This window comes from Sinohyriopsis cumingii, chromosome 1 (genome assembly GCF_028554795.1).
Source record: "Sinohyriopsis cumingii isolate HCF-2022 chromosome 1, ASM2855479v2, whole genome shotgun sequence".
NCBI lineage: Eukaryota > Metazoa > Mollusca > Bivalvia > Unionida > Unionidae > Sinohyriopsis > Sinohyriopsis cumingii.
This window is the reverse complement of record NC_142961.1, coordinates 62,735,894-62,751,523: the sequence shown is the minus strand read 5'-3', so window position 1 is coordinate 62,751,523 and position 15,630 is coordinate 62,735,894. Positions and strand designations below refer to the sequence as shown.

At 41.1% G+C, this 15,630-nt stretch overlaps 1 protein-coding gene across 1 annotated transcript in view; it reads left to right on the top strand.

The window, feature by feature from the left end:
* The window catches only part of LOC149806982 (pancreatic triacylglycerol lipase-like), a 29,284-nt gene extending 14,581 nt beyond the window's left edge, over window positions 1-14,703 (top strand). Inside the window, exon 6 of the mRNA XM_089948862.1 lies at window positions 14,544-14,703. Coding sequence (XP_089804988.1) covers window positions 14,544-14,703 — 160 coding nt within the window. The remainder of the gene's footprint in view (window positions 1-14,543) is intronic.
* Window positions 14,704-15,630: the final 927 nt, after the last annotated feature.

The following is a 15,630-nucleotide window of genomic DNA, read 5'->3' as shown; positions in this document are numbered from 1 at the left end:
CACAAAACAAATATTTGTAGCCACGATTGTAGCTGGCCAAATGAGAGACATCGGCTAAATCGGCTTGCCATTGATGATCGATGCCTTCCACTCGGGTGCGACTTCTGGCAAACTTGCGTCGAATGGGTTTGTGTAAAGTGTAGGTAGCTTGTTCTTGTAACCATCGTTGCACTTGAGGTAAACGGAGACTTTTCAGTCGAGTTTTGGCAGCACGATACAATTTTTGAACTCCTGTGTAACCTGCAGGATGGGAGGGATCGTAATAAATGCTGACTAACACTTTTTCCATTTTTTGTGTTGGTTGGTGTGTTAATAAGACACCCACTCTTGGAGGATGCTACTGTTTTTCTCTTGGGGTATTTTCTTGGATTGCAATGCTTTGCGTGTGCGACCGGCAATAGGTGTTGAAGAGGAGGATGTCTGAGCGGGGGATATCGGTTCTTGTTTCACTTCTGTCTTCACTTCTGTCTTCACTTTCTTTTTCTCTTGTGATGAAGAAGGGGTGGCCATCATCTTTTTAATCCATCCAATTCTGGAGGTAGGTGGTGTTGTTAACTTGCGCACTTTTTCTGGTGGAGTTTGAAACCCTTCTTCTTCTTCTTCTCCTTTTCTGTCTTGGTCACTGGTAGTGGTGGTACTGGTACTGGTACTGGTGATGGTGCTGGACTTTTCATCAAGGTCTTAAAATCTTTCAGAGTGGGTAGAGCTGTTTCGTCTAAAGCTTTCTGGTGAAAGAGTTGCAGTCGTTGCAAGAGTTGACCGTACTTTTGCGATTTTTCTGTTTCGGACAAATCTTGGCGATCCATCAAGGACTGCAATTCGTGTTGTAACTGGGACATCTCGCTCAAATGGGGATTGGGAGGTAAATGCGGGGTGCGTTGTTCTTGCCACCGATGGTATTCCATCCATCGTTTGTAAGGCACTAAAGCTAGTTTTCGTCCTTCCATGGGGTTGTCAGGGGTCGATTCTGAAATCTTGGGACTTCCGAGGGCCTTTTTATCTTGCTCCCACCAGTCCTCCCAACATGGTTCCCAAGACTCCTTTCAGTAAGGGGCCTAACAAGAGAGGTAAAATGCCTCCACGTTGGACCAACATCTTCTTTTTTTGACGAATCGGAATTTTCTTTTGAACCATTTGGCGAAGAACGTGACGATGTTTGCTTAAGCATTGTTTCTGGTGTTTGGACAAAGGGATCGTGCCTTTCAAGACGTTCAAACAACATTCGCACACGGTATCGATGACCTCTTTGGAGGCCGATTGAATGAGTTTTTTTCGTAGAGGTGGAGAAGCTTTGGACAGGACAGATAACATGTCCCCATGTTTGACTAAACGTGGTGGTAGTCCTTTTCTTTTCTTTCCTTGGGGTTTTCTGGAGGGTGACATCTTTGAGTCTTCAGGAGCACCAAAAAACACTGATACCCTACTTGGTCACACACCTTTTTTATACTGGAACGCGTCGCCACTGATTGTCTTTACGTCGTATCAATTTGAGGACAGGCATGACACGTCGTGCAGGGGTACGTAACGGACTAAATCGAGCCAGTTCTTGCTTGGAGAAATCCAGTAAACTTTGTAACATGCCCGATCTTTCTTGAACTTTGATTTTGGGAGAAGGTACTTTGTGAGCAGCAGCCACTGCCACTAAATTGGAGGGTCCTGCCACTGGGGAAGTAATTTTTGGGGTCATCAACGGAGAAGTTCTTGGTGTGATCAACGTCTCCAGGTACTCTTCAGTTCTTGGTGTCATCAACGGAGAAGTGGATGAACGTGAGGCTGCCGGAGATGCGGTCACCGCCGTGGCAGGTCGTGGTTTGCGAGTGTAAGGTTGCGTCCTGGCCGAAGAAGAAGTGCCTCTCTTGAGACTAGTTTTCTTCTGTGGACTTTTCTTTTTCTGATGACTTTTTCTCTGTTTCTTTTTCTGAGGGCTTCTTTTCTTTTTCCGGGGTGGTGTCTGGTCAGAGGAGGGTCCCGCCACTGGAGAAGTTCTTCTTGGGGACCTGGTCTTTTTCTTTTTCTTCTTGGGGCTTCGTTGGACTTTTTTCTTGGGTATAACTTTGGGGGCATTAGGATCCCATCTTAAGAGAGAGCGAATGATGACCCCTCCTAGAGTACCGCTCCCTCCAGGTTTCAAAATTATTTGTTTTTTGGTTTGAGTGTCGATGCGGGGATCGGCCAGTTGGACCAAAGCGACTTTGTTTCGATCGAAAAAGCGTTTGGTTTGATGAGGAATCTAAATGATCCCTTGGAGTAATTGACGTGCCGTCACCGTGAACCATCGTTAGACTTCTTTGAGACTAGCTTCTAAGACACGAGCTCGTGTTTGTGGATTTTTTTCTCGACTGATGCCATACAAGGCACGAATCAATTTGACGGGAAGATGCGACTGAAGGGACGTCATGTTGACGCTGTGTGAGACAGACGAAAAGGGTCTGAGGTTTTTATAGATTTTTTTGTGGAGTGAAATGAAGTCGAGGACGGAGACGTGTACAGGACAGGCCCTCCGTCTTGGCACCAGTGGTGAAACAAGTGGGTACGAAATCGCAAATCCTCGGGGGTCGTAGGTTTCAAATCGACGAGTAAATAGGCGTGTGGAGTTTGAGTGGCATCGTCGTACGCATGAGTCAGCCAAGGCGTTCCTAACTGTTTGGCTAAGACTTGCACTTGCGATTTATCTCGAGGGCTTTTAAACAAGACCACGTAATGCGCATTGAGACTGATGGTGCGATGGGCTTTACTTTGTTGAAACAAATTTTGGGTGATGTAAACGACACTGGCATTACGGTGATGCCCTTTGCGCGTGAACCACAGTTTAATTTCTTCTTCGTCTTCTCCTAACATGTCGTCAAAAATGACCAAATGGGTTAGACGGGACTCAGAGACGATGCCGTCGTCTTCTTTAGGAATGCCTTCCACAAACACGATGGAATCGCCTTGACTTTCTCGCAAGAGGCTGTACGCCGATTGCTACTCTTTGTAACACCACACGATCCGTTGAGGTGGCCGATCGATCAAATGATGTTTATGTTCGATCAAACGTTTGACGAATTCGGTTTTGCCTGAACCGCTAGGTCCAGCAATGAGCATGTTAAGGTGGCGCTCACCAGATAATATGTACTTTTGAGAGAGTGACGTATGTAAGGTGAAGTAGTTCGCATTTAAAACATGCACAGTGGAGAGAATGTTTGCATACCTCTATGCTACATTAATGTAATGTGGATGATATTTCTTCTGGATATTGTACTTTTGGAAATTTTACATGATTTAAGCACACTGCTAACTAAAATGACTGCTCCCTTGTGTTAAAAAATCAGTCTGAATTAGTCTAAAGTACACTATACATGCAGCTATTAAAATAGGGAAAATGAATTTTGCCAGACTAGACAATACCAGCTTCTGAAAGTGCAATGAATGAATTACCAAATATATAAAATGTGAAAAATGTTATCGGCTCTTTTTTATACAATTGACCTCTGAAGTTCAGGAAGTGAAAATGACCAAGTAGAGCTAGCACTTTTTTGAAAGGTGCACATTTGAAGTAAGGCCAAGCTGTATACTCTATAACCCACAGTACACCCATCAATCATACACCAAAATAAAGGGAATTAAAGGTTCTTTGCATTATACCTAAGATATACAAGGTCTTTTTTAAATAGCCAGTATAACCAGTGAGGAAAGCCGGGGACATTCTTTTTCTTTAAATTCCTAACCCTATGCAAGATGCGAAACTGTATAGCGCCACCTTAAAGAAAATAAAAAAATGTTTGCAATTATTTTTTTTTATTTTCATATAATTATGTATGATGTTCTGAATAAAATGGTACATTCATATTGCATTTAAGCATGAAAATAAGCTAAATATGATCGTTTTTCTCTTGCTTACATAATTTGCCATGAGGTATGTTTGTGTGAGTAGTGACCTTAATTATGGGGAAATTAGAAGACTTAGAATATAGGAATAGAGTCAACTTAAATTTAAAACTGTTGCAATAAGTGACAGAAATATATGGTGAAAATGTTTCTTTTCATTTATTTGCAATGAAATAAAAAAATAAATGATGAGAAAGTGAATTCGCTACTTCCATATTAAACAATAGGCAAATATTTTAAACTTTGACCTTTGACCTTTATGAAGCTGATTAGTTACCTCCCTTTTCTATTTGTAAAATTCATTGTTGATATCTCAGAAATAATTCTGGCTAGTTTCATGTTCCTATCATTCAGCATAACATTGGTTGCTATGTTTACAGAATGTAATGTGCATTCTTAAAATAGCTCACTTTTATCATGGGGGGGGGGTAGGCTGGACTTGTTAGAGACTCTGACACTCATAAATACTGTTCTGTGGGGAAAAAGGCAGGAGAATTATTCATAAGGATTGTTTTGATGCTTGCGACTTAAATGTTTCAGCCATATAAACATAATTAAATCATAAAAAATAATACCTACATCTTCTTTATGGTGGCGCTCACCAGATAATATGTACTTTTGAGAGAGTGAAGTATGTAAGGTGAAGTAGTTCGCATTTAAAACATGCACAGTGGAGAGAATGTTTGCATACCTCTATGCTACATTAATGTAATGTGGATGATATTTCTTTTGGATATTGTACTTTTGGAAATTTTACATGATTTAAGCACACTGCTAACTAAAATGACTGCTCCCTTGTGTTGAAAAATCAGTCTGAATTAGTCTAAAGTACACTATACATAGCAGCTATAAAATAGGGAAAATGAATTTTGCCAGACTAGACAATACCAGCTTCTGAAAGTGCAATGAATGAATTACCAAATATATAAAATGTAAAAAAAGTTATCGGCTCTTTTTTATACAATTGACCTCTGAAGTTCAGGAAGTGAAAATGACCAAGTAGAGCTAGCACTTTTTTGAAAGGTGCACATTTGAAGTAAGGCCAAGCTGTATACTCTATAACCCACAGTACACCCATCAATCATACACCAAAATAAAGGGAATTAAAGGTTCTTTGCATTATACCTAAGATATACAAGGTCTTTTTTAAATAGCCAGTATAACCAGTGAGGAAAGCCGGGGACATTCTTTTTCTTTAAATTCCTAACCCTATGCAAAATGCGAAACTGTATAGCGCCACCTAAAGGGATGACGAAGATACAAAGCCTCCCAACTGGCACGATCTAAGTGTTCGTCGATGACTTTGACAGTAGAGGAAGAGGGAGCAGAGACAGCAGAGGTAGCCATAGTGTGAGAAATGTCACTTGTGACACGAAAACAAACAAGACAAGAGTTTATATATTTTTTTTTCAGAACACGTTTATTGAATGTTTTAAACATGAATACGAAAGACAAAAATACATAAAAGCCAAAGGCTTAAGTATAAGGATAAAAGGCACATGATAACCATTAACGTGGAATAAACACAAGTGTCTGTACAACATGTTTTGGGTAATGTTCTAACCAGTTCTATAGTAGGGGGTAAGGTCACAAAAGTGTCCTCCCGAAAGGGTCTTTCAGGCCTGTCCACGACAGTCCCGTCCTGGGTGACGGGTTCTTCTGGCACCGTCACTCACACAGGTTGAAAAGTCGCAAGGCTCACAATCGCATTCCACTTCAGAAGCCCCACGCTTGAATTGTGCCTGTCTAAACTTGTTTTGTGTTTCTCTGAAAGTATTCATCTTGTTCGCTTGGTCTTGGTAGTCACAATGAACTATCGATCTTGCCTAGGTTTCCTTTTTATATACAGACCATTACCGACGTGTCCATACGGTAAGGTGAAATGATTGGCAAGTCGCACTCGCTTCTGGTACACGATTTGATAGACTTTTTCCAAGGGTCGACTGACGATGTGGTGAGTGGGTAAACGTACAATTTTGTTCGGCTGATAGGTGGTCACTTTAAAGTTTGCATCCTCTCCCGATTGCAAGGCTTCTTTCAATACCCCAAAGTTCACCACACGACTGGTACGATAATTCAGAGTCAATCCTTTCACTTTACACGTCGTGTGCAATTCTCCTTGTGGGTCCCGGTATTCGTAGCCGTAATTTTTGGGACCACCACTGACGAAACTTAGAATCTTGTCGTCGGGATGTTCGTCTGTCCAGGCTCCTAAACGGTCTCCTTCGATGTCAGGGTGCTGTTGACTCGGGTGATGGATGTAAATGCAACTGTCCGTATCAAAGTACAGGACACGTTCCCCTAACAGTTCTAAAGCTTCGTACAATTTTAAGCGAGCATGAGCTGTCACGTAAGCCGCAATGATGACATTTCCAAAGGGGTCGTCTTGTACAAAGTCCAGATCTTCTTCGTAATTGACCAAGATCAAATCCTCGCGAACGACGTCCACGTGTTTCATGCATTTGGTTTTGTCGTGAATCATCTGAAAGTAGCGGGAAGGTTCTGTCAAATATTCCGTCTTGGGTAAACATGGTCGTTGTGCCATTTTACCCCACAAGCAATTTAACATCACTTTGGCAAACGACAGCCTGCCTTCGTTTCTCTCGATGTGGTCTAAAGAGATGCCTTCTTGTTCATAGTATTTCTCTTTGAATGTCTTTTCGTCTTCGGAAGTGTGACACCAGGAAGGATAGCCGCTGACTTCTTGCTTCAGTTTCAAAAAGGCATCCACGTAGTCGGCGAAAATGCCTGTCTGACTGGGGTCACCCTTGTGGTATTGTTGTGTCTTGGGAAAGTGGCAAATTTCGTACACTTCTAACAGTTGGTATCCCATGTCCAGAGCTTTGAACAATTCTACGCTGACCCAGGTTCCCGTCACGGCCCGTTCTTCCTGGGTGTGCCGACAAGGTTGGTCTTGGTTGCACGTTTCGGCACAAGTACGACACAATGGAAACATCAGTTTGCCTTGACAATGGTGAGGTAAGACGGGATGGTATAGGTTCGTGGGAGGCAAAACTTTACACTTGATCAAGCTTTCGTATTGTCGAATGTTTTTCAGGTCGATGTGTTCCGTGAACAATTGTGGGTGCCCTGCAGGAAAGGGACAATATTTGCACACGTAAGGATACAACGAACACACGTCCAAGTATTTGATTTCTTCTCCTTTCTCTTCGTCGGCTTGGTACAGCAAACAGGTGGCATTGGTCCTTCCTCCGTACAAACTATCCCTCGGGTTTAGGGGGTCCATCAGCTTGTAACTTTCCACGGCACGTTTAAACTCGGGATCGGTTTTCATACGGTGATCGTACTCGTGTTCCCACATTTCCACCACTTGGTATCCTTGCTGTTCTAACTTTAGGCGTCGCTGACAAGGGTCCTGGTACAAGTCTTCCATGGTTCGTTGTAAAAACTAATTTTTAGTGCTACGATCAGGGTAACAGACGGGACATCCGTGAAATAAGCAACCGTTAAACTCGTACACGATCTTGGGGTTTTCTAAGTCCCAGCCATCGACCGAATACGTTCCGATGGTCTTTTCGCCTCCTCCGTTGCGGGCATGCTGAATCCATTTGTCTTCCTTGTCACACAAGTAATGTAACCAACGTAGGGCTTTGACCGAGTATTGACGTTTGACATAGTGGGTCATTTGAGGACTGATGACAGCCACGGTGTTTTCAGGCATGAATCGTTGTCGATACACTAAGGAACACGCTTTGGCAATGGTGCAAGCTTCTTTCAAAGGATCGACCCCTCCGTGTTCCATGAACAGTTCTCGAAATTTTCCACAGCAACGCCGTAAAATGTCCACGTCGGAACGACAATACTTTAGCATTTCTTCCTGAAAGTCGAAAGGGTCGGAGGCGTGAGTCTGGTACCAAGCGTAGAAAGCTTCTCGTTGTTCGGTACGCATGTTGTCGGGGTCGTTATAGTGAGCCTCAGGCAAATGGGGTAGAATGGCGTGTTGATTGGCTTCCGTATTGAAAAAGTGTGGAAAGTACCCTTAAGCCATTTCTGTCATTCCAAACGTTTTAGGCATTCGACTCGAAGGCATGGCCAAATAGCTCATCGAATCTTTAAACTGCACTTGTCCCACTTGCATGAAAATGATTTTGGCTCCGTTCAAAGTGACTTTAGGACGTTCGGTGCCTTGTTCCGTATAGTATCTGAGAAGAAACTGTCCATCGTATCCGGAGAAATTGTGAGCCATCACCGTGGCATGACGATGACAATCTCCGTAACGTTCGATGTCCTCTTGGCTCCACGTCTTGTCGATGGGATCTAAGACCCATTGGGCAAAATCGGCTAACGTGTTTGGTCCTCGAAAGATTTTTTCACGCCCTCCGGGAATCTTGCTGCAGTGAGGGCAATGACTGAAGATAGGTTCTTGAATGCACTTCTCGCACGCTCGATGAGCCACGCAGAAATTAGGAATGTGAATGCCAGTCTCTTGCATGCATTCGAAATCGAAAAAGATGAAATTGCCTTTCTTCTTGTGACCGTCCTCTTTCTCTGGTGGGGTTGGTATTTTTGCACGTAGCATTCGTGTTTTCAAGTCCACGATGTGGTGACAAATGTGACATTTTTTCTTTCCTGAACATACGTGTGCCTTGGCATTATTGGTACGTAGGCCTTGTCGACACGTAGGGCACAGTCTCAGCAGTTGACAAGCACATTTCTGCTGTGAACCTTGCGTCTTCAGATGTTGTTGGTAACAGGCAGGGCTGACAAACGTGCGCAGACAAGCAGGACAATGTACTCTTTCTTGTCCTTCGCTGAGACAGGGTGGAGAGGCCAAACATCCTGGGCATTTCCATCCGCAATGTTTGTGTTGCTCTCGATTGTTATAGCCATAGTCACATTTCTCACAGTAATAACTGTATCCCAGGAATCCAGTGATAGTGGTAATGGTATCGAAATGGTCATCGTGATAATAGACATGAATGTATTTTCCGTCCTTAAAGTCTTTCCCGCGAAACAACAGAGGCCCACGCACTTCTTGAGGGTGCACTTTCAAGGTATAGCGTGGAGCTAGGACATCTTGCAATTTTTGCATTTCAGGAATGCCACAGGGTGTGTCTTTGGACAGGCCAGGTTGTTTCAACAGGAGTTCTGCTTCGTTTCGTTGTTTGGCTCGGTCCGATTGTTGAATAGTTTTCCAGGCTCTTTTCCATTCTGCCGTGTCGTTCTTGTTGGCATAGGTTCGTCCCACCACGATGGCTCGGGCTAAGCACATCTGGTCTTGAGGGTTGTTAATTTGGACGAGACTCTTTTTGGTGCTGCGAAGGTCGTTCACCAATAACACCTTATTGCGTTGTCCGGTCCCTTGAGGAGGAGAGACGTGGGCCATTTTCAGTGTGGCTTTACCATCGGTGATGTCAAACTGGTCATTAGATTGTTGTACGTGTTGAATCTTGTCCATGACTTTGGAAGGGGTTAGTTCTGCGGGTCTGCTAAACTCGATCCAAACAGCGGATTTCAAGCTGTCGTGATCTATGGATAGTGTCAAGCGATCGTCTTCTTTGGGTTGACATTGTCGCTTGAGTGCGGTGAGCAAAGAATCCCACATCTCGGTGATAAACCCTTCTGCTTTCTCCAATGGTAAGTCGGACTTGAAATCTTTAAACTTCACTGTGTAGGTGTAAGCCGTGGTTCTAAATTTTCTAGAGGAGCGCTTTTCCGTCTCTCGAATGGAATAGTACTTTTCAGGGTTAACTAAGGGTGGTGAACTTTGTTCAGAGGGTTCGGATTCTGGTTCACTCATGTCCTCTTCAAAATCACTGGCATGAATTTGTGCTAAGACTTCAGCTCTGGTACGAGGCGATAGATCACGTTTCTGCCTCTTACTTTCTTCTTCGTCATTCTTCTCGAATGAATAGGATCGTTTCATCTTGAGTGCAAAACGTCAAATGACTCAAGTTTAAACACCATAGACTAATTTATAGTCATGACAAACCAGCGTATATAAAAAGGGTGTGTGTCTTGTCCTTTCACTATTCATTTCACTCTCAAACCGAGCACAACGATGGAAGAGACTAACCAAATCGAACGTTTCATCAGAGTTTTGCGAGGGGTCATTAGAAAATTCTCTTCAGACCAGCCAACGGACTACTCTCCTTCCTTTCGAGATAAAAGTCAAGATACTTGCTATATCTGTCAGAAGAAAGGGCATTGGTCTTCAGAGTGTCCAGACCGTCAAAAAAGAACAAAAACCGGGGCTAGAAAAGACAAAAGTCAAGATACCTGTTATTATTGTAAAGAAAAAGGACATTGGTCTCCAGATTGCCCAAAAAAGAAACAAGAGGAGTCGGAAGAAAAGAGGGATTCTTCAGAAGAAGAGAGAGATTCTTCAGAGGAAGAAAGCAGCCAATTGAAGAAAAAGAAACAGGAGAAGAAAAGAAGAAGGGAAGAAAGTGAGGAGGAAGAGGAGGAAAAGACTGTGACGGTGAAGAAATTGAAAAAAAAAGAGAGAGTAAAAAAAAGAAACAGAAGAAGTGAATGTAATCTATAAAGTGTTCTGTTGTGAATTGTGAATTGGATTGTAACTATGGAGAAAAGAATACATTAATTATATAAGGTAAGTGTCTTTGAGTTTTGATTTTAAAATAAGAAGCTACACTCACACACTCATACACAGACATGTACTATAAGGGTAAAATGGGTTTTTTTTGCTGATTTTTGAGTTATTGGCAAATTGAAAGGCTATCTCTTTTCGAGAGAAGTGGGTGGCCCTGAAAAGGGCCTTTTTTGGTGTAGGGGTGAGTTTAAGCAATCAACTTTAACTGTCTTAAGCCTTTGCCACGGCCGAGGCCTACTTCTGATGATGATGATTGGGTTGAAATCACTAAGGGTGGTACGATAGGCTTAGTCACAGGGTTGGCGTGTTTAGCTCGGGAAGGTCGTATTCTCTTCGGTCGTGATAAAGAAGTCTGATACATTTGTTTCAGACTTCTTAACTCCGCTAAAATGTCCAACAGTACCGTAGCCGTTTGATTTTCACCCTCTTGTTTCTTTGCTGCTACTTCTTCTTGTTGTTTTTTTCTTACCTCTTCTTGTTGCTGTTGCTGTTGCTGTAGGAGAAAAGCTTGTTCCGCTTCCTTTTGTCGTTGCATAAATTTCTCCAATTCTTCTTTCTGTCTCTGTCTAAAATTCTCCACTTGCGGTAATGAAGAATGAGACGAAGGTTCCGGAACAAATTCTTGCGAGGTAAGAAAATCCACAAAATCCCAATGTACCTCTTCTGAAAGTAAGTCCGGGTTCCCTTGGGCGGTCTCCACTGCTGGTGCACCCCAATGGATCGTTTTCTGAGTTTCCGTCATGTTGAATCACTGTCGCATAGATTGACAGCACACAGGCGCTAGCGAATCTATATAGACCACATGACGTCACAGACTGCTCTCTTCGGATTGGATGCGGACTGACTGAATTTTGTAACGCGTGTTCGGATTGGTGAATGAACTCAATCCGTTTCAATCCTTCCTCTACCTATAAATAAGCGCAGTTCACTGCATTGATTCACCTGTTCTCGTCGCCTCACGATGTGGACCACAGTTGAATCATCCACCCTTGTGTCTTCCATGATGTTTAGGACGGACATGCTCATGTATGTCCGGTCCAAGTGGACTGTTGTTGATAGGACAGATACTAGTCTATGGATGAGAAGAGTTTACATAGAAAGACAAGGATGCCTCAAGAGGGTACTTGTGTATGGACCTGCAGTTAGAAGGAGTTTAAGAAGAAGAAGATGTGACAGATGCCGTCTATGTTAATATTAATATTAACATAAACCCAAAGGCCCTTTTCAGGGCCAGCCATATTCTCGAAAAGAGAATGACTTTTCAATTGCCTACCCGTTTATAAAAATTTTAAAAAAAAAAAAAAAAATCCCATGTTCAATTCCCCTTGTCCCTAAAGTAGTCTTTTTTTTTCTAACATGTTCAATTGCCCTTTGTCCCTAGACAAACCCAAACTCTATTCCCCATGTTCAATTGCCTTTGTCCCTAGAATCGATATTTTTTTTTTCCATTGTTCGAATGCCTTTGACGCTAATCTCAATATTTCCTTTTTTTTTCCTTTCTCCAATGTTAAATTCCATTGACGCTAATCTTACCCAGGGTTTTTTGCCCATGTTAAATTTCCATTGTCGCTAATCTTACCCAGGGTGGTTAATGTTAAATTTCCATTGACGCTAATCTTACCCAGGGGGTGTTTTTAATGCTAATTCCCATTGACGCTAATCTCACCCCTTTCACTACTTACATATCACCTCCGAATAGAAATATAAACAGCTTATATAGTTTAATAGACTATGACCAGATCGTCGTTTAGATTAGGTAACCTCTAGTCCTAATGCCCTTGTTACAATTTTTTCTCAATTTAACATTAAAGGAATATAGAGAATTATCGGTCTTTAATCGTAGTGCTTCCATAATGTTCCTTAGATATTTGCATGGTACAAGTTTATATAATTTCATCCTTGTTCTGGTTGCACTTACTTACCAATACTTATTTTTTCAGTGCAAATCGATCATCATGATGAATAGAGAAGAAAGAGTTGAAGTTTATCGTTAAAGAGTGAATTGTTATTGAGCTTATTTTGGTAAATGTTTGAGTGCTGAACCAAGGGACTACACTATTTGTGTCCATGTATGAATTATTATCGGAATTAGCATGCATGAGTTTAACGGATGTAAGAAGTTGGTAAAAGGCCAAACATCGAGGTCACATGAGTTGATTGGTCGTGTGATAATAGAGACCCAGCGCCATTGTTTCAGGCTAAGCAATAACCTGACGCGTTTACCATTATTTATTAAACGTATGCTTTGTAAGAGTATATGCAATGCCATGCACTTTACGAGTATTCCTTGAATGTTAGGACTGCTAGTAAAGGTCAATGCAATGAATTGCTACGCATTTGCTTTTCACTGAAGTGTGGTGAAACAGCTTTTCTCAGCACTTTATTTACATTTTTTTATAGACTTCATGAAAATGTAAGTGACCTGCATAATTACATAACAAAGATTTAGTGCACTCTTATATATTCATTTGAAAAAACATATATACGTTATTAAGATCCTTTTTAGAAGAAACATCACCAAAAATGTTTCCTATTAACATCTGTACCATGTAGTTTTCAAACCGTCTAATTTGATAATGTATGGCTACGGCAAACCATTAGTTGATATTTGTTCTTCAGAAATCGAGAAAAGCATAGCATGCAGTCATATGAGAGTCCTGGATCTGTTTATAGAATCTATTACCTGTAAGTTCCAGTCATTCCCGTGCGAGTGGTGTAGCACATGCAATGATGGGTGTGCTATCATGGGTTACAATGCGCCGGAGGGAAACCCCCGGGGAAATTACTTTCTTTACACGATTTCGAATCCTCCCTTTTGCAGTGAGTATCTTCGGTGTTCGGAGAAAATAAGGAGTTAAAACTAGGTCAAACTTGTTTATTATAGCCCATCGATACTTGTATTGTTAAGGTGTAACTCCTGTTATGAAATAATTAGTATAGTCAAAGCAGAAAGATCCGTATACAGCTTATTTTCAATCCGGAGTAGATTAAATGTGAAAAATTAATTAAACAAAGCTTGTTCATTTTTTTCTCTATACATTTCTTTCATTGTGCAATCTGGATGGTTCAGACATATAGCCGATAACCGTTAAAGGAAAAACAACATACAAAATTCAAAAAGTTCAAAGCAAAACTAAAGAGTTTTCGCTTCTTTTGCAAATCTGCATGAAAACATTGAAATAACTGAGCATAGTTATGTTTATTTTTCATTTACTAATTACCCTAACATACAATATAGTAATACCATACATTTATAAAGCACAATTCCTCGATAACATCGCACCTTACTTATCAATGACACTCTCTCCGTTAAAGTCATTCAAGTTGTCTCACTTTACGTGAATACTGAGGTACGTCTGCCGTATTGTATTACCATATAGCCATATCTATCCATTCTCCCCTTAACAACTGGGTTTCGTGATATAGCTTTAGTTTTGCTTCGCGTACATCCATCACTCCTTGCAAGAAGATTGCAAAGATCCGACTTGTTTCAGTTACATTTGCCTGTCAGTTGCCACGAAGAAGGCAACTAAATTCGTTCACTGCATGGATCGAATGATCAGTAATCACGACAGTCGTAAGCGACCATTGCTGAATGATATGTGAGCAGATATAGTTCAATGATACCGTGACGGAAGAAAATTCTACTCTACTCACACAATAACCAATAACTCGAGTTCTACTAAGCGCACCTTCATTAAAACTGATATATGTCAGCCTTAAAACTGTCCAGATGCTATTGCTTGCATGCACATTTGAATGACAAAAGTCACTGTGATTAGAAAATGGAAACATTTGCATACTATATCATAATCAGCGTTGCTTTGACCAATAACAATATGTGCGATATACTTAATATTACATTTTCCAGTGCCCTTGTTTGAAGAATCGTAAGATGTCATGTTTAAAATCTAAAACATTCGTTGAAAAATGTAAAGCATCTCTTTCATCTGCATCGCAAAAGTCAACACTGAAAGAAATATGCTATATTATGTAAACAAATGAACAATTCTGACCTGATTGAATTGATTCTGCACCGAGGAATCAGCATACAATGTATAACCTCATTTTGGAATATAATTTCTGTGTTAACGTTTTTCAGCTGTATGATGAATGCAATCAGTGCAGGTTGGAGTGCAGATTCGAGGAAGGTACAAGATGTTGAGGAATGCACAAGGGAAAACCAAGCAGTAACAACCAAGTGTATGATGCTGTGTTTTGTTTCAAAAGACATCAAAATAAACCTTTCTGGAATATTTTAACGCAAATGATGTTTTGTTGAATTATTGATATCTAAATAATGTCCACTGAAATAACATTTGGCGATGAAAAGAGTCTCAAATGCAATCTCTGAACATTATTCAACGCTTTTCATAAATTCGATATTAAATCATGACCTATTTGACATCCATATTATTATTTGCTCGACCCGGGCAATGACACCGTTGTCAATCATCTTCTAAATAACGATAATCTAACAAACGCGCCGCATGATAAGTAGGGCACCCCAACACCTCACGTTAGATATTGTATGAGGCTATCATTTTATTACTAACGTTTTGACCTAAATCAAAGTGTTTCTCAAAGACCCAATGAACTTCGTACACATAGGCAAACACACAAAAGATGACACATGTATAGATGTACCAGGGATTGAAGCGGTTAACTAGAGTGGGGCAAATAGTCAAAAGCTATGAAAAGGGATTTTACAATACCCTTTCGACAAAGTTTTGGTGCAGAAGTGTTTATTGGTCTCCATCTGAAACGTTAGATCTTTGCTCTATAATAATCGTTACAACACTATAAAGCTTTTAAGTGATATATATCCATAAGGCATAATAACACATATCTCAACACATATCTCAAATGCTTGGAGGTGTAAAGCAGATAAAAGCACTGGATTGAAAGCTGTAGGCTATGTACAAATGTCTGGTGATGTGGTTGGCAGAGGTTTGGACATTGTGGACAGTGTAGGTACGATATGTATTAGAAACAATATAATGTCATTTGCAAGACGTAAAGGCAAGTCTGCCCTAAAAATAGAGGAGAGAAGTTAAAGAACTGGAGTGAAGGCTGTGGGCAATGTACAACTTTCTGGTGATATGGTTGACTGAGGTTTTGAATTATGGACAGTGTAGGCACGATGCGTGTTAAAAACAATATAATGTCATTTGCAAGAGGAAAAGCTC